Source organism: Centroberyx affinis, unplaced genomic scaffold (genome assembly GCF_046629955.1).
Source record: "Centroberyx affinis isolate AG114_WGS23_722 - 3 ecotype Tasmania unplaced genomic scaffold, CSIRO-AGI_Caff_v1 ptg000302l_1, whole genome shotgun sequence".
Lineage (NCBI taxonomy): Eukaryota > Metazoa > Chordata > Actinopteri > Beryciformes > Berycidae > Centroberyx > Centroberyx affinis.
This window is the reverse complement of record NW_027278980.1, coordinates 281,012-305,074: the sequence shown is the minus strand read 5'-3', so window position 1 is coordinate 305,074 and position 24,063 is coordinate 281,012. Positions and strand designations below refer to the sequence as shown.

The window sequence follows — 24,063 nt, the reverse complement described above, 5'->3', positions numbered from 1 at the left end:
GGGAAAAATGCGATGTAATGGCCGTTGAAGCGGTTGATGCAGTTATGTGACGCCACATCAACATGGCTGCACGCGCTGTAAATACTACGCAACATTACTTAAGTTCAATTCTCAGCATTACATGACCTTAAATCTATCAAACACCTGTGTGGTAAATGGTTAAACATATAAGTTTGAAAGTTAAAGTTGCACAAGGTGCTGATTGTCCATGCTAACTAGCTAGCTAATGTTGCAAAATCATGTGGATATAACATTAGCTGTTGCATGGATATTGTATTTCTGACGGACCAGCTGGGAATTTCGGACTTACAAATTTGATTGGAACACACCATTACACACACATGAATCAAAAAGTTTTGCTCAGAATGTTGAAGTCACTTGATAAATATCATTCAGCCTCTCTTTCCCGCTCTTCTCTTTCCAGGGGCGCAGTATGCCAGCAACAAAAGAGCCGCTCCCTCTGGTGACGCCTCGGCGTGCTGGTCAGAAAGCCACACCCACCTGCACCAGATCCACCAACCGGAACCCTCGCAGGCCCCGGCCAGCACCGGCAAGCCCGTCGGCTCGGGTTTCGGCCTCCTCGGGGCCAACGCCGGCGGTCATGGTCCCGGTTCCGCTGTCAGTCCGGTTCTCGCCTGGCACGCCGCCATTAACGCCGCTCGCCAAGCCCAGGGCGACGCCGCCAAGCCCAGCGTGACTCCTCGGCCGTCGGTGCCCACCGGCGCTGCGGCGCCCGCGGGCTCGCTGTCGCACAGGAAGAGGCAGCAGTACGCCAAGAGCAAGAAGCAGGGAGGATCGACCAACAGCAGGCCGCCCAGAGCTTTGTTCTGCCTCACACTCAACAACCCCATCCGCAGGGCCTGCATCAGCCTGGTGGAGTGGAAGTATCCTTCAGCTGCATGGATTAGTGGATGTTTGGAAGTCTGAATGGATTATGGATGGATGTATGGCTGAATGGATAGATTGGTGGGTAGATTAGTGAATGGATGGATGGGGGAGTCAGTGACTGAATGTGTAACTTGATAAGTCACTGAATTAATGAACTCTAATCTTTACTGTTGGAATGGAAGCAGCCTTTAAGCTGCGAGAGCTGGAGTTAAAATTGACAGTGGTTGTGGATGAAAGCATAGATGGATAGATTGATGAATGATGGATGATAGGCTGGGCTGATGTATGAATGTACAGATGGATGGATGAATGGATAGAGGGATTGATGGCTGGACTGATGACTGGATATATGAAATGTTAATGAATGAATTACGTAATATATCAGTTGAATTTTCAGAATCTGTCCTATTACAGCGATCCTACTCTTTACCATAGGTCTAAAAACCTTCTCAGATCTTTGTCTGGTGTAATGAAGTACATTGTTTTGCAATGTAACTTTTCTCACACTTTTCTCTTTCTGCCTTTTGACCACAGTCAGAGAGACAGCGAGAGTGAAAACAGGCTGGCTGTTGTAGACAAAACCCAGTGTTTACCTAAAAATGCTGAATTTAGACAATTCAAATAAGCGCTTTTTCAAATTTACAAAGCAGTCCTACTTCCAAGAAAGCACTCTTAACTCCAAAACATTGTTATCTTACTTTTAAACTTGTTTCTTTTATGATAACTGGGTTCCTTAACAGTTTGTTTCTCTCCAGACCATTTGATATCTTTATACTGCTGTCTATATTTGCCAACTGTGTGGCCTTAGCCATCTACATCCCCTTCCCCGGAGACGACTCCAACTCTACCAACCAAGAGCTGGTGAGTACGGCTGGAAAAGAGGGGGGTGGTACATGGATGAACTGGGATTTACAGAAATATACCGGCCTAACTGTACCATACCGCCTTGCATACCTCATTTACTTTATAAATACACAAGAAACAACAAACGTACAACACTAAGCTCCACTGCTGTTGTGATTGAAAGGGTGTGATTAAAGTCCTCATGAACAGCCTGTCATACAGATGCAGCTATTATAAATGCACGTGTCAGTGCAGAGAGATTATGGCTCAGATCAACATGTTAACCAGAATATCAAGGGTTTGGTGCAAAAGGCGCAAAAGTGACATTTTAAAATCAAAAAGACTCTCGAGTGTCCAAAATTCAAATACTAGATTAATTTTGGTGCAAAATGGTGTAACTGCTCTATAGCTTTTTATAGAATAGCAGTTTTCTGAATCTTAATCTCTGTAAAAAAAAGATGCAGTCATCATTGATCATCGTTTTGTTTTTGCTCTGCTACAAAATTAGGAAAATGTCACTTACGACCCTTTCCCTTTAAACCCTCGATATACTGGTTGGACTAGTTCTATAGCCTAATACCTTGGGTGATTTAAATGGATCAAACATGTAGTGAGGTGGATTTACTAGGTGTGTATGGTTTTGTTGTCTGTATGTGGTTCCACAGGCCTGTATGTTACCCGCTGATTGTGCAGCTAAGGTTGGAAGAGCTTCACACAGACTTGCACTATGCTGCTGGCTGTTAGTGCCACTATTTGTCATCAGCTGGATTACCCACAATGGCTAGACACAACACCTTTGCATGATTACGATTGGCTAGAAGTGTGTGTTGCGTCAGAGGGCTTTCCCGACAATATTTGGGGATGTGTCGGGTTTCATTGTTTTGTTGACACACACACACACACACACACACAAACACTAGGGCACGCACACATACACACACACACACACACACACACACACACACACACACACACACACACACACACACACACACACACAGACTATGGTGTCTGGGGGTCATCCCTCTGTGTGTCACAACAGCTCTCCATGTCGTGAGAGCAGTGCTGAGGTGAAGAGAGAGAGAGGCAGAGAGAGGCGAAAACCAGTTTGGTACCAGTGTATCTGACAGTAACACTGTGCACAAACACATAGTGGACAACCTTTATATTCCAGTTCACTAATTTCCATAATTACAGTGTAATTAGACAGTAGTGAAATATCATTAGAACAATAATTATTACTATACAACAGGCTTTATGGCAGATTAAGAGATGTTCTACAGAAACGACTACTGCAAGGAGACTGGACACTGTTTTTCTCGGTATTTGCGATGGTTTGGAATGATAGGCCCATTGAACCAGCAGAGCAAGCTGTTAATTTTTGTTCCTAATTACACTGGAACTACGCAAAAAGTTAGCTGTCATGTAAAGTGTTAACAGATGGGAAAATGTTGTGTTAAGTGTTGATTTCGCCCCTATGTGTGTGTTGTGCTGCTGTGTCCTTTACCTCAGTTTCCAGCAGACCTGCATCAGATAGATGATTTTTTTTGCAAATATAGAGTTCACTCTAAAGGAGTGTTTCCTCCTTTAGTTCGGTTTGTTTTGGCCGGTGAGAACAAGGACATTTGAACTCAGGTGGCACCAAATAACGGCAACGAGACGCCTGAAAATGTGAGTCTCAGTCCTTTATGAAAGAACTTGGTTGGTTGGTTCATTAGGAGTGAGAACGTAGTTTGAACCAACTGCGGGAAACGACCCCAAAACTCAAGGTGTTATGGGTATTAGGAGATGGATGTTGACATCTGATATCCAGCAGTTCCTCGTACTTGGAAAGCCTAGCAGATCAAAATGAACTGAGGACAAGCTGCAGTCTGGGCTGATGCTCATATCCAGCTGTTTCTTCATATGTTCTTAACTGGTATGAACAATTACAACAAAGAGCACATAGACAAGGCCAACATGCTTAGCTAAAGTTACAAGGACTAGAATTGGATTTGACTCCCCTGCCAATCACCAAAATCTCTAACTTGGCAGGATGACTGGCTAAAACTCTCTCTGAGCTACTTAGGAGTCCATGTGACGTTTGTTTGCAAGCACTGGCTCACTCACTTGTAATTGGGCAGTGAGAACCTAAACAAACCAGATAGAAAAATGCAACAGAGTAAACTTTTCCACTATGGTTCGGACCAAAGAAAACAAACTGTAGGTGTAATGGCACCCTTAGTGTTTATTTGAACCCATTTGGAGTAACAGATCATAACAGAAAATCCAGTAAGTGGCAGAAAGTTTAGAAAATGAAAGCACAATATTTGAAAGCCATCTTGACTGTGACTGACTTTCCTCACACTATCTGAATTGTCCAGATGTGAGACACGGATGGATCTGCTGATGTCTGTGTGTGTGTGTGTGTGTGTGTGTGTGTGCATGTGTGTGTGCACGCGTATGTTCAATTCACTTAACCTAAATTCTTTTCACTCCAGATTTTATTGTCAAAAGAGCAGTAGAAATGTTTTTTTTTTTTTGGGAGAAGTTTAATCCTATGAGTGTATGCTTTTAGTGCCGAGTCCCCAGAGGACATCAACATGCAGCGCAAACATTTGCTTTTTTCTCTTAAGGCTAACAAGGGCTCTTCTTAGCATCATAGGGAATTGTGTGTGTGTGTGTGTGTGTGTGTCTGTGTGTGTGTCTGTGTGAGTGAGTGAGTGAGAGACAGAGAGAGAGAGAGAGAAACACAGCATGTTCCCCAGTGCTTAATTTGTAAATGATGAGGTCCCGGAACACCAAGTGCTCGGTGTTCCTGCGAGTCGGTGTGGAGGGAAAAGGTTTGGGAACATATCAGGACGACGAGTGCTTTGGAGGCACCGTGCTGCTCAGTGCAGCCATACAGCTTACTGTAGACCTAACAGCCTAAACATTACTAAATGACCGACTATATGACCTTAGAGCTCCGACTACTGGGGACCTATAACAATATTTGATTATTGCATAAGCTACATCAGTGGTTCTCAAACTTTTTCACGTCAAGGACCCCTAAACTGACGTAGAATAGACCACCGACCCCCATTTGATAAGATTTTGTCCCAGGGTCCCCCATCTTATAAGATTTTTGCTTTTAGATGTTTTATTACAGAAAGTTATGAAACCCATGACCAAAATAGTCATACATTCTGTCATTGTGTTACTTATGGATGGAATTATAGTGAAAATAAATTATTCCCCTTTTTGCTGGGGACCCCCTGGAACCCCCTCAAGGACCCCTAGGGGTTCCCACTTTGAGAACCACTGGGCTACATGATGCTCATTTTTACAAACCAGCTCTTCAAGTAGTAGACTAAAGATATAACTGCACTGTGCACAACATAAAAATGCCCACATAGGCTACTATGAGACATCCTAATCATACATAAAGGAAACTGCAATGGCTTCAACCATTTACCAGAGAAATTCTGGTTCGAGTAGTTACGCATCAATATTCAATACAAATACTTTCATAGGATATCGATTTTGAATGTAGGAAACAATGTCAGCGAATAATGCAATAAAACGTGTCGTGGTGCAGCTAGAAGTCGGCCTAAATGCGACACTCAGCTGGACCGTGCTGGTTTTGAAATGTCCACAGTGAAGTGGCTTACAGCCCTTCACACGTCAACCAATTCTCATGTCATTACCAATTATTTCTGGACACTCAACATAACATGTGCAATTGCCCGCATATTTAACTGTGGGACTTACAGGTCCGCACTCCAAAAAAATTCAGTTTCGCAGTCATCTATGCAAATATGAATTTCGATTGTCCCAGCAGAGACCTAATAGATTACAGAATATGCTAACATGTTTACAAACAAAAAAAAAAAGTCATGCTTACCTTGTCTAATTTTCCAAAATAGTCCACACAGCGGACATATGGACAGCAAATTCAACTTTTAGCCATGACGCTGTCTGAAGTTTACCATAACACACTCTGCAGAGCAGCTCACTCATGTGTGATGTGATTATTATGCGCTTGTTGCTACTTTCTAATAGGGTAAACACCTGTCTTCATATGGAAATGAGATAGTTAGGTTTTTGGAAGGGAGGGGAAAGGAAAGAAGAGTCAACTATTGGGAGTATTACATGGCAGACAAAAAAACCCCAAAACGTTTCATGCCACCAGGTGCCGGGTCCACGCAAATAGGTACCGGAATGCAGTTAGTCCAAAACCGCGAGGTGCCGGATCCTGTTCCGGCAGGATCCAGCACAAATGAAGCACTGATGTTCCCTCAACAGATGGGGATTATTCACGCTCTCCAAGTCTACACTCATCACTCACTGCACAATATACACGTGTGTGTGTGTGTGTGTGTGTGTAAATGATTGTGTTCAACTCTGTGCAGCTTTTTCCATCTCTGTTCTTCGAGCCAGCAGAGAATTTGTTTAAGAATGATTTACGTCCTGATTTGTTGAGCCACAGTGTTTTTAGAGAGAGCTCTCCATTCATCTAAAATATATCATTAGTTTTTCCATTATTTCTTTTTTTCCACTCTTTTTTTAGTAAGAGTGAATTACCCTCTCACCTCAAATATTTAGTCAGTTTTTCAGTAGTGGGTGATTTATTCTGAATACACAAGGCAGGTAGTTGTTTTACTTAAAAATCCAGTCTGAAGATGAAGAGAGAAGAGAAGAGAGCGTACCTTTTATTTTAATAACTTTCCAGGTGCTGTCATCTTATAATAGTTCAATATACTAGATAACAGTGAGATGATGATCGCACACACTTAGATATAACTGTGGTCCTCCTTTCAGTGTTGTTGTTGACATGATACACTCTATTTTCTCCCTAAAACTGATAGTTAACGAGGTAGGTGCTTGTAAAAAACATCCTAAGAAGTAGGGCGACATCCCCCCTTTCTCACTCTCCTGTATGGCTGGATCACAGTATATCCGCCTCACCTCAGTAGTATATACACTTCCACATCCACTGCTATACCACTTTTTGGAGAGCATGTAGGTGTTGTTTGATCGGCTCCTTCTGGATCAGTGGACAGCAAAGGATGGGAAAGAGAAAGGGAAGGAGACAGCTGGGGGAGATAGCCAGCTAACATGGCTAAAATAAATTTCCTCGCATGGAGTTGTCATAAAAATGGTGGTGATTTGTTGTTTGTTCGCTGTTATTAATCCCTCAGAAATCAAACCAATATGTATCCCACATATCTGAGACCTGCCTGCTACAGAAATTGTCCAGATTAATAAGGCAGTAAGTCTCAGTCTTTTCTTGGATGCTTAGCTCATAGAAAACAAGTCATTTTGTAGTGGTTAGTTTCTTGATTTGCTTGTGATGTGAATGTGAATAGGAATATCTTGCACCATACACACACACACCTACAGAGAGTCCAGATCAGGGTTTACTGTGTTGCTGAAGGGCAGTTTGACAGCAATAGCTGTAGATGTATAATCACATAAAGCATAGAAAGTGTGTGTGTGTGTGTGTGTGTGTGTGGGTGTGTGTGTGTTTCACAATAAGTCTAAAAATCTTGTGTGAGTTGATTTTGGTTGTTTCCAATGTACCCTAACTTAGTTTGAGAATTTGCTTGAGCCAAGGCACATTATATTTGTGAAGGGAGAGGCAGCCCACTCACCCTTGGCATTTAAAAAAAAAATATTCAGACAGTTTGGAAGCAAAGAGGCAGAGAGAAAAGGGGATTCAGTCCTAGTCAGTATGGTGGCTCCAGAGTGGACTGACTAACCACTGTACTATCTGGACACATATCAAGTGACATTTTGTTCTTCAAGTTGAGTGATATGCAAGTATCAGACATACAGTAGAGAGATAGGAAAGAGAGAGGGGATGACATCATGACAGCAAAGGGCTCAGGCCGGACTCGAACCCATGCTGCTGTGATTAGGACTTGGCTAGCTCCCATTAGTTGGATTTTGACGAAACAAAATTACACTGATTGGCCTAAGGAGGGCGCCACAACGTTTGTTTAATTGTGTGCCACGCACAATATCTCGGATGCCATTGCTCAATCAGATTTGCGCAAAACTTACAGAATGATGTGTCTCATTGCTCCATTCTGACATTTTTTTGCACTGTTTGGTCTTTAGGGAGCGCTACAACTTTGTTTACCTGTTTGTCCATGTGTTGCACGATATCTCAGACACCACTGGTGAGAATGTGGCAAAACTTGGACGCATGATGCATCTCACCGCTGTGTTTTAGCTTTTTCAAACGCTAACTCTCCCAAGGGTGCACTGCTATTACAGGTCAAAACAAGGAGACATGTTGGTTCCTGATTGGCCCAGACAGAGACTACATCATTTGTGGGTGACGACAATGTTTACTGTTACCTTGTTAGGGTTAGGGAATACAGGAAGAACAAGTGCAGTTTTCCACCTGCAAAGTGTTGCATGAGTTTTGAGGCCAGAACAACTCTGCTTTCTCTGTTTGTTCTCACACACGCTGTTAATGTATGTTATTGTGTGTTAAGAACCGGTGTTACATATTCCAGATTCTCTACTACAACCTCTTAAACCTTCTTACTACGCAGCATTACTTTCCCTCAAGCAAGAATCATCATCTCAATCTCAGCAGCAGACGCTCTGTCTTTGTACCCAGTCTAATCCACTGTAAGGACCTTTGGTCTCGCAGAGCTTCAGCGTGAATGAGTGTGTGTGTGTGTGTGTGTGTGAGTGTGTGTGTGTCTTAAGAAGGATTGCCTGTCCTGCTGTGCGTGATGATCATTTAGGGACTCAGCCATTGTGTCTTCTGTCCCAGTGTGCCCTACTGTGTGTATGTGCAAATGGCTGTGTGCTTGTAGAGTCAGATTTTTTCTGTGATCAGGTATTTATGTAATTGATTTCATATCGGTTGGAGATGTGCGTCTATTTTCTATGCAGAGATACTGTAGTAATGACTTTGTGTGAATGTGTGCATTAGTGTGACTGCGTGTTTGAGTGCGTCTGTGTGCCTATGTGTGCGTTTATGTGTTTATTTGTATGTGTACAAGTGAATCTGTGAGTGAGTGTGCAGGAGAAAAAAAGTGTGTTGTGTGTGTGTGCATGTGTGTGTGTGTGTGTGTGTGTGTGAGAGAGAGCAGGTTGAGGGATTAAACTGGGTTGTGGATTAGTAGTCAGTAAATGAGTGGAGGTTGTACAGAGAGGGGGAAAGAGAGAGAGATGGATGGATAGATGGATGGGTGGGTGGGTGGAGGGATGTAGGGTCGGAGCTTACAAGTGGGAGGGGCTTCTACAGAAAGGAGATTTTAATGAACAGTGTCATGTGACTGACTCTCGCTCTCTCACTCTTTCTTTCTCACTCTTTCAATCTCATTCTATGTTCTCTTAATCCTGTCTTTTCTATCTATCTATGTATCTATGTATCTATCTAGCTTGGATTTTTAATCTTTCTTTCATTCTATCTATTACTTATCTTTCAACTAGCTCCTTGGCTATGTTCACACTGCAGCTGAAAGTAAAACATTTTTACCCTCACATTGGACACAGATCTGATGATTTCTAACCAGTGTGAATAGCAAAAAGCTGCATAGAGTAAAAATGTTTTAATGCTGATCTGGACCACATGGATTTGTCTTACAAATTGAATCCTGAAGCATCTGACTTGCATGCAACTTCTATTTGAGAAATCGGAATTTGTCAGCTTTACCATGAGTAAATAACATTATTCACTTGTGACAATTGTCATAATTTCTGGACCCAGCAGCTTGGCTGAACAGTGTTAGCATGGAGAACAACAAGAGTAAGACACAACAACCAAAAGAAAAGCAAATAGCCGACTTGATTGGTATTTAGGGAGGCGCCTCAATTCAATCAAAAGTTGAAGACAGATACTGTAACTGAAATGTGTTCAAAACAAGCAGGAGAACTGTAGGTACAAAAATGGATATGGGTTACGTCCTAGAATAGATATGAATAGTTAACTGATATAAGCAGCAATTCGAAATTGAACACCGGCGCCTGCAGTGTGAATGTAGCATCCTTTTCTTATTTGTTTCTTTTTTCTTCTCTACTGGTTGTTGCACGTCACTCTTCCCTCATCTCTCCATTACTCTCAGATTTCTAAAATCTGTCTTTCTCTCTGTTTATCTGCCTCAGTCTCTCCTCTTTCTACTTTCTCCATTCTTGTCTGTCTCTCTGTTTCTCTCCTGTCACAACCCTGTCTCTTCTTTATCTCTCTATTTGACCCCCCACCTCTTCCCTTTCTCTCTCTCCCCTCCGCCTCCCCCTCCTGTGTATAGAGTGGAGAATGATTAATATCCTATTAAGCCGGTTAGTGATTTAGCAGACTTATGACGGCCCCTTTGACCGCTAGCTGACTACCATACACTGCTGATCAGCTCATAATCCCATAAGAGACCTATATGAATCTGCTGTATGTGTCTATGTGTGTGTGTGTGTAGGGGATTGGGGTGGGGGGTGGGGGGTTGGTGGGCATATACTTCAAACTGTAGGCCTACGTGCTCAGTCATGTCAGTGGGAACTGATTGGGATATATTGTGATTGCAATATATTGTGATATATGGCCTTTCACTGTTGGTACACTTTGGTTTCTGATCTGTTGAGTGGGCTGTTTTGAGCCAGCAGGGTCAGCTGTTAATTTAGCCTAATTTTCTTGGGACTGATGGGAAGTACCCACTTGAAAACCCAAATGACATACCCGCTCTCACCCAGCCCTCCTTTCCTCTAACATTCAAGCTATAGCTGTCTAAACAGGTGCCAAAATAGCACAAGGGATTTTTGCCTTAGATTCTGTAAACGATAGTATGCTTCATGTTAACCAATGTGTCTATTGAAAGGACTATGATGCAAACATACCCCACAAGTCAAAAGTTTGGTCAATAATAATAGTACAGAATAATAGTAAAGACATCAAGACTATGAAATAACACAAATGGAATTATGCAGTGGCCACAAAAGTGTTAAACAAATCCAAACTGTCTTATATTTTAGATTCTTTAAAGAAACCACATTTGCCTTGATGGAGGCAAAGGCTTTGGAAAGAAATTCATACATAGGCATCAACTTCACTATTTATATTTGTCTCAGAGACAAATTTCAATCATTTAAACATAAGACTTTAGATTAAAATGGATTTAAGATCATGAAAAACAATACATTCAATCATGTGTGTCCAAAATGTTGACTGGTAGTGTAATTTTAACATTTATTGTGATTTATCACTTTATAGGATCTGATTTAACTATTCCTTGTGCTCTCTAACTAGGGTGAGCATGAGGAAAGGGGGTTAGTAGAGAATCCATACTAGAATAAATGTAAGTAGAATAGAATTAGTGTATTCTGGGCCAAGTTTGAAAGTGATTTAAATAGATATACTAGACTGTGAATGGAAATTAACAACTGGTCAAAATCAAAGCGGACTAACCATAACAGAAGTGGACTAAACAAATAAAAGTATCATGAAAACAGAACTATTCGTTTTCATTATCAGCAAAATTGCTCCTCTCTTTTGTGTTGAAATGTTCCCTGAGTATCATGGCATTAAGCCTATCGGTGTGCCGGCCCAATTAACACGAGTGATTCCACACGCATTGTGTTCTCTATAATGGAGTCCATTTTAACTGCATGTGGGTGAGCCTTTACATGAACACCATGAGTCAGAGATCACAGGGTCAATAATCTGTTGGCTAATGCAGGGTTGGAGATCAGAGTCAAAACCATGGCAACAAGACACATAATTCTATGATTAAAACCATAGGCAGACACTGCTGGAGCCTGGCAGCTGGGTTTTCACTCTCTCTGGGTTTAATCATGACATGAAGACAGAACACACACTAGATCACACCGGGTTTGGGGGCGATTTATTCAATTCAAGTCAGTCAATTCAAATGTAAATTGAGACTGATGCACATAACACTGGCTACAGAAATGAAGGCTCTATCACAATTATTTCAGGTCCTGACTCTAGGTCCTGTCCCTAGCCGCAATTTCATGATTCCGGCTGTGTTTCAGAGTCTTTGCTGGTTTAAAGTCTCTGGCTCTTGCCTCTCGATCAAGTTGCAGAGCAGTCGGTGAGGCCGAGGGCATTTTAAACTTGGTTGGTTTCCAAGCTACAGTAAAAGCCTTTTATTTCACAAGATATTCAAAAGCAGTTACAGACAAAAAGCCCTTTCTGGGACTTGGCCCTGATGAGATTACATTTACAGGAGAAGGTCAGGTGATGTCATTTTGCCTGTGATTTTAGTCCTGTGCGAAAAAAAAAAAAAAAGGGTATTTGTGATTATTACAGGTTGCGCGTCTCTGCAGGAGTAATTGTTAAAGGAAAAGTAATGTACTGTTTTTCACCAAACTCCCACATCGTCTGCCAAGTTCAGTACTGTCTGTACTGTCTGATACTGTCTGGATGCAAAAGTTTGACCAAATAACACAAAGCTCTCCTTCTGACTCTGATAATCACCAGCAAGGTAATGTCCATGTGAGTTGTGTGTTTTGACCTTTTTTTTTTTTCAAAAGGTCTAGGCAAAAGTAGCATATCCTGCTGAATGATTTTGCATTAAAAATTGTAATAGATTGATGCTGTGTGGATCACTCATTAAAACTACATTACCCACATTATCTAGCAAATACTATTACAGCTGAATAGAGGCTCCATCAGGGCGTTTTTGAGCATTAAAGAAAACCCACTTTCTGATTTAATTGAACTCAATGCGAATTGAGCCAAACATGAGGTCATACATGGTCTGTGTATTATAATGTATTTGAGGCACTTCATCCCATTCACTGACAAACACATTAAGAGAGCATGGTTCCTGTCTTAGATGAAAAAGGCAATTTAATCACGCCATGGTGGGAAGTTGTTCTGTTGTGTGCACTTCTCTTCACTGTGTTCAGATAGCAGTCTGCAGCGTGGTCGAAAACATGATTGCCTTTGCATAATAACAAACATAAAACCTGATTTCTGCATGGTGGACACGTCTATCCAAAGCACCTTACAGTGCAATGAGTGCATTCAATTGTGTGTGTGTGTGTGTGTGTGTGTGTGTGTGTGTGTGTGTATACATGCATTTGGTTGCCCAACCATAAATCAGTCACACTGCTGAATAGTGACAATGAGAGCACAGCCTGTGTGTTTGTGACTTCTGTGTATAAAACATTCCCCAAAGGATGGTGCATCTGGTCAAACTGCTGTGTGTGTGTGTGTGTGTGTGTGTGTGCGGATGTGTGTGTGTGTGTATTTGTCTGTGCATGTGCGTGTGTTTGCATCTACTTATTTTTGCTTGTGTGCAAATATACGTATGTCTGTTTATGTGTGTGTATATCTGTTTGTGCATACACCTGTGTGTGTGTGTGGATGTCTGTTATCATGCATGTTGTGCGTGTGTGTGTAATGTTTGTGTGTGTGTGTGTGTGTGTGTGTGTGTGTGTGTGTGATTCCCAGAAGAGAATGTCAGGTTGCGTCGTTTTTCTCTCAGTCGGGGATTAAAGGTTTAGAGAGGAGGGGAAATGAGACTCACACTAAGCAGCACACTGCCGCACCGAGGACGTGAGTGTGTGTGTGGGCGTATCTTTGTCTCTGTGTGTGTGTGTGTGTGTGTGTGTGTGTGTGTGTGTGTGTTACTGTTGTAAAGAGAGAGAGAAAGAGATACAGACAGACCATGTTTCCGAGTTTTTTTATGGACATTTTCTTGTCTCTCTCAATGCTCAACTATTTTTTTTGCCTCAGCTCGGAATATTAGGTTTCAGCTGTCATTTTTTAGCATTTTAAAATGAGAGAGAGAGAGAGAGAGAGAGACAGAGAGAGACAGAGAGAGACAGAGAGAGAGAGAGAGAGACAGAGAGAGAGAGAGAGAGAGAGAGACAGAGAGAGAGAGAGGGAGAGATCCATTGATTGTATTGGTGATCAGACTAGGGTAGCGTGTGACTGGTTGTTGAGGCGGCGTGACCTAGCAAGTTGCTAACCCTTAGGGCAATCATTTGGTACAAACACACACACACACACACACACACACACACATACGCACACACACACACACACACACACACACACACACACACACACACACAATATGCAACTTCATTCATCTACAAACGGGAAGCATTTTGATCATGAATGCATAAAGACACACGTGCGCACACATGCACAAGCGCACACACACGAACACACACACACACACACACACACACACACACACACACACACCATATGTGCATATAATGTGCTCCCACACATTCAGCAGTTCTAATTGTTGTTTTTTCATTTTCAGATAATTTGTGTCTTCAGTCAGTTTTTGTACATGTGCAATCTCTCCAGTTTTTATGTGTGTGAATGTACATATATGCCGTGTATGTGTGTGTGTGTGTGTGTGTGTGTGTGTGTGTAGGTGGGTAGGTGGGTGTGAGGAAGGATGTAGGCGTCTTTGCAGTATGTGAGGTCAAGCCCTCTCATTAGCAGCCAGGCAGAGAGAAACATGGATGGCTGTGTGTGTCTGTCTGTGTGTCTGTCTTATAGCTGAGAAGCAGAGACAGACAGGACTGGCAGCTCTTCAGCAGAAAGGAAATATACTTTTGGCACATGTTTGAGTTTTGAGATAGATGTTATGATATGATCGGTCCAGGTGATGGTGAACACAGCCATGCCAGGCCCATGAATCATGAAAATCAAACGGCCACATGGTGAACGAGTGGAAAAAAGAGAAAATGTGGTCGATTCATGTGGGTGGATCCAGGAAAGTGTTTTTATGTATGTAGGTCTCGATTGATAAAAGTATAGCAAATGGTACGAAATTTGTTCAGTGTTAAAAAATGAGGATGAGATTTCTTGTGTGAGCTATAGATTCATGAAAGATCCATAAATAAATTAGTATCTCACATTTTTCCTGTCATTTTTTTGGATAGTGTGCTGGTTTCCTGTAACGTACTCTATGGATAAATGGCATAAACAATGCCAGGGTTCAGGGATTGAGTCCTGCTGGGGTTCCTGATGGTAAAAATATCTGCTTTCATGGTGTTTTAAGGCAGTGATTCTTAACCTTTTTCATATCAAGGACCCCTACTTTAGTCCACATTAGGGCCACGGACCCCCATTTGATGAGAGTTTGTCTCTCGGACCCAAATCTGAGAATATTTTAATTATTTGATATGATTTTGTCCAGAATTCCATGACTATCTGAATTGTAGGTAGAGCAATAACAGAGAAAAATAATATTTTCTTCTACATTCTCTAATTGTGTTAACTTCTTGTAAATTCAGTAATGGTGAAGTTTAATAATTCATTAATTTGCTGGGGACCCCCTGGAACCCCCTCAAGGACCCCTGGTGGTCTGCAGACCCCACGTTGAGAACCACTGCTTTAAGGTGCTTTGGATAAAAGCATTCATCCAGTGGCAAATGTTATACTGTATGTTATGTTACTGTACATGTGCCCATACAATTAAAGGAATTAAATGGTAACTGTGTGTTAAGATAGAAATCAGTCACATCGTCCACTCATTGCCTGTTGACCAGTTTAAAGTAACTGATCACTTGCAACTAGGGCGTGTAACTGACTTTTAATTAGGAGGTGACAGTGGCATTTGGCTTCAGAATATCACAGAACATTTTTATTTCTCAGAAGGCAAAGTTTTTAAGAGTAAAAAACACTGATTGAGGACTAGCTGGCTATTCCTGCCCAAGTGGCTAGTAGAATTGACAGACGATATCAGACACTTGAAGGTATATGGGATCAAATTGGGACTGTCCAATTACAGGACCACTAGTAGGCCACTTAGTGACAAGTAATTTTTGCTGGTCTTGATTGCTCAGCTTATAGAAAACAAGTGTCTTCGGAGTGGGTAGTTTTTGATTTGCTGGCAGTGTGAATACCTAGTAGGAATATAGTATATCTTGCACCATACATATACAGAGAGTTCAGATCAGGATTCAACGTTTGGCTGAAGCCTGTTGACAGCAAGCTGCACCATACATCCACACATACAGCCATTGGTCTAGATCAGTGATTCTCAACCTTTTTCATATAAAGGACCGCTTATTTAGTCCACGTTAGGGCCATGGACCCCCATTTGATGAGAGATTTTGTCTCTCAAACCCAAATATGATAATATTTTTATTGTTAGATATGATTTTGTCCAGAATTCCATGACTATCTAGAGAGGTAACAGTGAATAGTAATTCTTCTGCATTCTCTAATTGTGTTAACTTCTTGTAAACAAAATAATGCTGAAGTTTGACAATTGATGAATTTGCTGGGGACCCCCTGGAACACCCTCAAGGACCCCTGGTGGTCCCCGGATCCCACTTTGAGAACCACTGGTCTAGATCTCTCTAAAAATTAAAGGTTCCTGGCGGCTCCTTAAACTTGAACCACTTGTGTGTGTATGTGTGTGTGTGACAGTGTGTCCTAATCTTAAGCCAAACTACCATTCTGCAGACCAAACTACGGCCCTGTGTGTCTGAAATAAATTTGAGAACGGTGTAGCTGCTGAAATAATCGCAGTTTGATCAGTCTTCTTGAGAATCGGCACTTCATCAAGAAAGATGATTTCTTAATATACTGTACATCATCTCACGTGAGTCTCCACATGGCAGACCATGTTACATCTGCTTTGATTTTGAGTTTGAGAGCTTCTGAGTTTGTCCTGTGGGTGGTGAGACATTGAGGCTCAGCTGAGTGGAATCACTTGTATGGAAAGTGAGGAAAAATGATGGCATAATATACTTACAAGTTTTCACATTGTTCTTATCCAGATGTCCACCAAATGGTACGTTATGTTCCTATACTCTCACCCGTAAAAAGAGAAGAATGCAGCAACAGGCTGTGTGTTTTTTTCAGTAACTCTGTGTTCAGATAAGAAGTAATGACACTGCCCACTCGCTGCCCTTTGACAATATTAAAATAAAGTTTCACTAGCAAGGACCACACCATCAACAAGATGCGTTTAAATGATTTATTGAAGGAAGATTGATGAGCATGGTTTCTGGTAGCTGAATGCGTTGTGGGGAGGCTTCGTAGGGAATCCGCCGCGGCACCCGGGCCACGACGGACCCCCAAGGGGGAGGAAGGAGAGGGAGAACAGGAAGAAAGAATAGGGCGGGGGGGAGGGGCGCAGAATACGAGAGCGAAAGGGGAAGAGAGGGTTAGGGTGGTATTTAAGGGATGCCGGAAGAGGCGCGGTTGAGGTGTGGTCCTGCTCCTGAAACTCGCTAGGTAAGCTTCAATTCACTAGCAAGGACCACACCATCAACAAGATGCGTTTAAATGATTTATTGAAGGAAGATTGATGAGCATGGTTTCTGGTAGCTGAATGCGTTGTGGGGAGGCTTCGTAGGGAATCCGCCGCGGCACCCGGGCCACGACGGACCCCCAAAAACCTCCAGTTACTTAAGGAGATAAGATTGAGCGGATATGAGATCTTTGAGATCTGAACGGATGTAGCGGTGATATGTTTGGGAGGACCAACGGCCCATGAGTTGAATGAAGTGTTCTGGGATGCCATTGCGGGAGGCTGAAGTGGTGGCTCCGATCCTGAAGGAGTGTCCGGAGTAGTGAACGGGAGAAATGGTGGACAAGGAGAGTACGAGGCGGAGGTGATGGTGGAACCAAAATCGAGTAGCCACTCGTCTGGATTCGGAGACGAAGAGAGGATCTGAAGATGTTATGCTCTGGGATTTCCGGAACGCCGAGTAGTCTGCGAGGGTCTGGAAGGGATTCAGTGGTGATTGGACTTAGAAGTAGAAGACAGGTGTAGGCTGACCGGATTGATTGGTTTTGGTTCGCTTTAGGTGGAATACCATGGTGTCTTCTGAGAAATATGACAAGTCTGAAATGCAAGCGTGGTGGCGCGGGTCGAAGTGGACGGTTGAGGCGGTGAATTCAGAGCATCTGAAGAAAGCGAGTAGTAATATGGCTTCTAGGGTTCGAGCTACGTGGGGAGTGCCGTATCCAGAGCGGATGGTGTGGATGCAGGCTGACAGCAAGTCGGCAGTAAGAAGAAGGCGGTGAGGATTTTTGCTGGCTCTTGACGTAGGAGTCCTTTGAGGAGCTACGTTATCTGAGGATGGCTGGAGGCTAGGCTCGGACTGCCGGTTATGAGTTTGGAGAAGAAGCTGATGCCGCTAAGATAAACTTTGATGGTGTGTGTTTTGATGGCCATCACGGAATGGGAATAGGTAATGAAACTAGTCAGGGTGACGAGATCGAACGATGGGAAGGTTATGTTATGCTGGACGTGAAAGTGACGGAAACTTTCCAAGCTGTCCAGTGGATGACAGGGTTGTGGGTGATAGGCTGTTGATGATGGAGTTCTGGGATTCGACGATCAGGGGTATTAGGGCAGGATTTATGAGTTGAAAGTCGATGGCGTTGGAGTGGCCGGGAACATCGGCTGCGCTGAGAATATATTGGTGTGTAACGGAGTGCCGGACGAGGCGGTGCATGAACGGCATGATGGATGGAGAGTTGGAGCGTCCTTTGTTGATTATGTCGACGACTACGAGGTTGTCTGAGTAAATAAGGAAGGCCTTGCGGGACCATTCGTGACCCCACGGAATGGCGGTGGCTATTATGGGGTAGATTTCGAAGAGAGCAGAGGAAGCGACCTGGCATTCGTTTACGAGCTCCGGGACCATTCTGCTGCGAACCATCTTCCGTTGTAGAAACCCCCAAAACCGGCATCTGTGTACAGATTGATGTCATGCGGGTGCGTCAGATGGTCATCATAAGAGAAGGTGATCCCGTTTCAGTTGGCGAGGAGGTTGAGCCACAGACGGAGTTTGGCGCGGCTTGGACTGTCCCGGGAGATGGAGGTCAAGAGAGACGGGGCGGAAGAAACGATGGATAGCAGGTGAGAGATAAAGGCCTGCCCTTGTGGAATGATGCGAAGGGCGAAGTTGGGATGGCCTAGGAGGGAGAGACGTTGGCGTTTGGAGCAGCACGGGGCGAGCAGGAAATTGGAGATCAGAAGGCTGATTCGATTGAGCTTTTTTCGACTGGGAGAGAAGCCTGAAACAGAATTGTGTCAAGAGCGATTCCGAGGAACTCGAGGGATGTGGAGGGGCCCTCCATTCTCTGCAGACAGGGGAACCCCGAGGCCGGATAAAACCAGAGTGAGTATAAGTCAGAGTGACCAGGCCGGAAGAAGGTGGCGATGAGGAAGGGGAAATGCACGTAAGGCACGTATGGGCTGCACGGGCAGCGAAGATGCGACAGTAAGTTTCGGTGTCGAGAACGCCCCAGTATGTGGCCTCGTTGAATTGCAGAAGGCGGGCGGCGGCTTCGGAGGCCGGAGGGCCAGATTAAGGACGGTGGCCATGTAGTCGTACAGTTCCTGGCGGCGGGTGGGAAATTGTGAACAAAGAACGTCTCTGTAGAGAGAGAAGGCGTAGGCGAACTCGGCGGGTGTAAGCTCTCTGGAACGGGTGGGTGTTCCCTCTTTCGGGTGGAGAAGGGTGCCTTCATGTCCTTCGAGGAATCTATCGATGGGTGGTTGGTGGAGGGAAGGCATGAGAAGGAGTGCAAGGTCTATGTTGTTTACATAGAATAGCGGGAACCGGAGAAGGACGGGAGGCGAAGGTATAAGGAGGACGAATGTGAATGTGTGAAGTTGACGGTTGCCTGCTGGGCTGGAATGGTTTGAGAGAGGAGACCGGAGTTAGGTGCAGCAGGAACTTGCTGCAGCGAGAGCTGTGGAGGAAGCTGGGTGCCGGCATCCCGGTGCCGGAAGCCCCGGCTAGAGCGAGCTGCTGCGGTTGCTGGAAGCGGGCGGCGGGAGGTGCCGGCATCCCGGTGCCGGAAGCCCCGGCTAGAGCGAGCTGCTGCGGTTGCTGGAAGCGGGCGGCGGGAGGTGCCGGCATCCCGGTGCCGGAAGCCCCGGCTAGAGCGAGCTGCTGCGGTTGCTGGAAGCGGGCGGCGGGAGGTGCCGGCATCCCGGTGCCGGAAGCCCCGGCTAGAGCGAGCTGCTGCGGTTGCTGGAAGGGGGCGGCGGGAGGCGCCGGCATCCCGGTGCCGGAAGCCCCGGCTAGAGCGAGCTGCTGCGGTTGCTGGAAGCGGGCGGCGGGAGGCGCCGGCATCCCGGTGCCGGAAGCCCCGGCTAGAGCGAGCTGCTGCGGTTGCTGGAAGCGGGCGGCGGGAGGCGCCGGCATCCCGGTGCCGGAAGCCCCGGCTAGAGCGAGCTGCTGCGGTTGCTGGAAGGGGGCGGCGGGAGGCGCCGGCATCCCGGTGCCGGAAGCCCCGGCTAGAGCGAGCTGCTGCGGTTGCTGGAAGCGGGCGGCGGGAGGCGCCGGCATCCCGGTGCCGGAAGCCCCGGCTAGAGCGAGCTGCTGCGGTTGCTGGAAGGGGGCGGCGGGAGGCGCCGGCATCCCGGTGCCGGAAGCCCCGGCTAGAGCGAGCTGCTGCGGTTGCTGGAAGGGGGCGGCGGGAGGCGCCGGCATCCCGGTGCCGGAAGCCCCGGCTAGAGCGAGCTGCTGCGGTTGCTGGAAGCGGGCGGCGGGAGGCGCCGGCATCCCGGTGCCGGAAGCCCCGGCTAGAGCGAGCTGCAAATGCTGGAACTGGATGGCTGGGGGCGCTGTGTCATTTGCCCTGGATGGTATAGGCTGTCGGTCCTGGTGATGAGAACTTAGATGGGAGGCGGAGGGTCCTGGAACTCCAGTGTCGGGCGCTCCAACTGACGTGGCTGATTGTGCAAGATATTGACGGGAGGTGGTTGCTGAAACCCTGATGTTATGTGGTCTGGCTGGTGATCCAATTTGTTGCTTTTGTTGCCGCACTTTTTGCTGCCTTTGAGCTGGAAGGCTGATGTCGCGACGTGTCGTTGGGGTGCGCGTGATGACGTCACCCGGAAGAGTGCTGTGACGGAGCAGGGTAGGGGAAAGGTAAAGAGTGGAGCTGGCATCCCGGTGCCGGTGGCGTTCGCTGAGGGAGGAAGCTGTTGAGAGGAGAGAGGAAGGGTTGAGTGAGGACCTGGCATCCCGGTGCCGGAGGCGTTCATTGAGGGAGGAAGCTGCTGAGATGGGGGGAAAAATAGGGTGAGCAACTGGCAACCCGGTGCTGTTCGTTGAGGGAGGAAGCTGCTGAGATGGGGGGAAAAATAGGGTGAGCAACTGGCAACCCGGTGCTGTTCGTTGAGGGAGGAAGCTGCTGAGATGGGGGGAAAAATAGGGTGAGCAACTGGCAACCCGGTGCCGTTCGTTGAGGGAGGAAGCTGCTGAGATGGGGGGAGAATAGGGAGAGCAACTGGCAACCCGGTGCCGTTCGTTGAGGGAGGAAGCTGCTGAGAAGGGGGGAAAAAGGGGTGAGCAACTGGCAACCCGGTGCCAGTGGCATTGACTGGAGGCAGGCGCTGCTATAGGAGGCTGGGAATAGTAGGGTGAGAAGCTGATATCCTGGAGCTGTAGCAGTGATTCCCCGGGTTCCCCGGTTTTGTGGAGCGTAGTGCTGGTGCGTGATGACGTCGCGTCTTGCGCCGCTGCTGGTGACGCTACTCGGAAGAAGACGGTTTTGTGTGTGTTTGGTGGATCGAGTATGGCGGGAAGCTGTAAAACGTTCGAATGACTTTGCTTTGTTATCGGAGCGGTGGTAGGGAATTCCTCTATCCTTTAACTCTCTCTGGAGTCGAACCACTGTCCACTCGGAATCGTTGACGGCAGTGAATCGTCGGGGGACCTCGCCGGGGCGTGAGAGCGCCGGCTTCGAAGCGGAGCGGAGCCGGACCTGTATTCGGAGAATCTCGCCTGTGTCTCGGACTAGCTGGGGAACGTGTCGGGGTTGAGGATGCGTGGCGGGGGCTTGTTGCTCTCTCGCTACGCCGGAGGGCTCTTCCTCGGATGGATGGAGTTCTGGGATTGTAGCTTCTGGGTGGAGGAGACCGGATTTTTTGAGCGATGGTGTGGTCGACTCTCTGGAGTGTTGCCGACATCCATTGAGGTTGCTGGGGTCTCGGGTGCAACCAGGAGGTTTTCGGCATCGGTTGCTGGGTGTTGAGGTGAATCTTCCGGCTGAAAGGCCTGAGCGGAATGGACGGAACCGCACGGAGCCGGGAAGGAGAGGTCGTCGTCGGACGGGCTGAGGCACGGGTGATCCATCGGGCGGGACCCCCGGAGAGGAGAGGTGAGTAAAGTCTGGTTTACTTTTCGATGCTGGTCTATGCCTAGCTTGGCTTGGTGTGGCGTGGCAGTATGCGAGCTGTCAAACGTTCCGCACGTAAATGAGAACGAAGCGCAGAATACGAGAGCGAAAGGGGAAGAGAGGGTTAGGGTGGTATTTAAGGGATGCCGGAAGAGGCGCGGTTGAGGTGTGGTCCTGCTCCTGAAACTCGCTAGGTAAGCTTCAATTCAAATTGTTTCAGCGGCTCAAAAGTTCAAATTGAGTTTCAGAGAAAGTTGAATCAGACGGATGCGACGGGGTGTGCGTGTTTGTGTGTGTATGGGGGGGGGGGGGGGGGGGGGGGGTTGCTGACTGACCATTTGTTGCAAAAGGTCCACAATTTGCTTATGGAGAGCCACAAAATGTGTACTCTGTAATGGTAGTACACAAAAAAGCTACTCCGTTACATTAATGTGAGTAAATGTAATTAGTTGCTTCCCTTCCCAAAATGCTCCGTAGGTTTGCGTTTTAGCTTTTGAGCTGAAATCTCAAGACTCACCTCATGTCTTTCCAGACTGTAATGGATGGATGGCAGGGTGGATGAATGGATGAATGGATGGATGGATGAATGGATGGATGGATGGATGGATGGATGGATGGAAAGATAGAGGGATGGAGAGGAGGCAGGACAGTGTGAGGAACACAGTAGTTAATGTTCTGTTCTTAAAGCTTCATTTACCCTGTTGTTTTACACCCTGTTAAACCTCACTCCCTGTCCACGCGCCAGGTTTGTGTGTGTGTGAGTGAGTGTTTGGTCTGTCTTATGAAATGTCAACAGCAGTTTCACGCTTCAGGGTGTTTGTGTGTGTGTGTGTGTGTGTGTGTGTGAGTGTGTGTGTGTGTGTGGCTGAATTGTCATGCGTATAGTGAGTGCTTTTACAAGGCCACCACACGCCAGGCAGACAGGAAAGGAGGTTCATGCGTGAATCTTGTGTAAACGTATTTAAACGTCTCCTTGTGCAGTGTTAACATACGGGGCTGCAAGGTTAGTGTGTGTGTGTGTGTGTGTGTGTGTGTGTGTGTGTGTGTGTCCATCAACAGCCATGTGTCCTGTCGAAGTGTCTGTGTCTGCTCACACATTGCAAGGTGCTGTCTAGAAGAACTTCGGCTAAATGTCAAAAATATAAAAGTGAATATTTCTGCGTGTGTGTGTGTGTGTGTGTGTGTGTGTGTGTGTGTGTGTGCTGGAACACACAGTCTTTTGAATTAAAATTCTGACCTGGAAAGAAACGTAGGGAGCATGATCTGTGAACACATGTAATAATTCCCATTCTTACTATGAATCACTATGAATTTGTTTTTCAATTTTCGAAGTAACATGAATGTATATTTAGGCCACTAAAATGGCAGCGCTGTAAAACCCTGGTGTGTGTGTATGTGTGCGTGTGTCTGTTTGCGCGTGTATTTATGTGTGTGTGCCTGTGTGTGTGTGTGTGTAGTCACTGTTAAAGTTGCCTCAGGACATTTGTGATCATACAGCTTTGTGTCGTCCCACCTTTGTGAGTCACTTCCTTCTCTGAGCTGTCACTCCTTTTCATCGTCATCACAGATGAAATGTAGAGAATACATGAAAGTAGCAAACCTGGCCAGAAATATAATAATGGCACTCACAGAATATCAAGTAGAATCCTTGTTTCAATGGATGGTAACGGCAAAAAGAAATGCACTTGGACAACATCAGTGTTTCCTGAAGTGTTTCCTGAAACTCTAACGATGGCCGACTGCTGAAACCCTGTTGTTTTTTCTGCTGCTGTTGCAGAAATTTAGAATTCATTTCCAAAATGCTATATATCGATTTTGGAAATAAAAAGCAATTTGTGTTAATGTTGTGTCATAAATCATTTTATAAGTGTAGATGTCACTTTTTTCAAATGGTAGATGGAATTAAATTCTTCAAATCAAGGTAATCCTCAGCCTTCTCCACGTACTTGTATTCACTTCCTATATTGATAAATCAAGACCTGCACCCAGTGTAAAACTAGTTGTATTGTTATTAGAGTAGTGCTTGCATTATCCATATCTGTATCAATATATTTGAACATTGTTTCAATGGTGTAAATGAAATTTTTATTGTCTGTTTGGTAGCATTTTCTCAGACAAGTGTGCACTTGCACTTCAGGTTAAGGCAGGTAGAAAGCTTTTGTATGATATTTAAAGAGTTACATATCATAAGCCTGGTTTAAATGGTGAATTCTCATAATGTGCCTATGTTGTGTCAGGAGGAGAAATAAAATGGGTGCATT

The 24,063-nt window shown here is 45.5% G+C and overlaps 1 protein-coding gene across 1 annotated transcript in view; it reads left to right on the top strand.

Moving 5' to 3' along the window:
• cacna1db (calcium channel, voltage-dependent, L type, alpha 1D subunit, b) overlaps positions 1 to 24,063 on the top strand; it is a 144,004-nt gene that overhangs the window by 4,446 nt on the left and 115,495 nt on the right. Inside the window, exons 2-3 of the mRNA XM_071515075.1 lie at positions 425 to 884; positions 1,644 to 1,749. Of these exons, the coding sequence (XP_071371176.1) occupies positions 425 to 884; positions 1,644 to 1,749 (566 nt within the window). The remainder of the gene's footprint in view (positions 1 to 424; positions 885 to 1,643; positions 1,750 to 24,063) is intronic.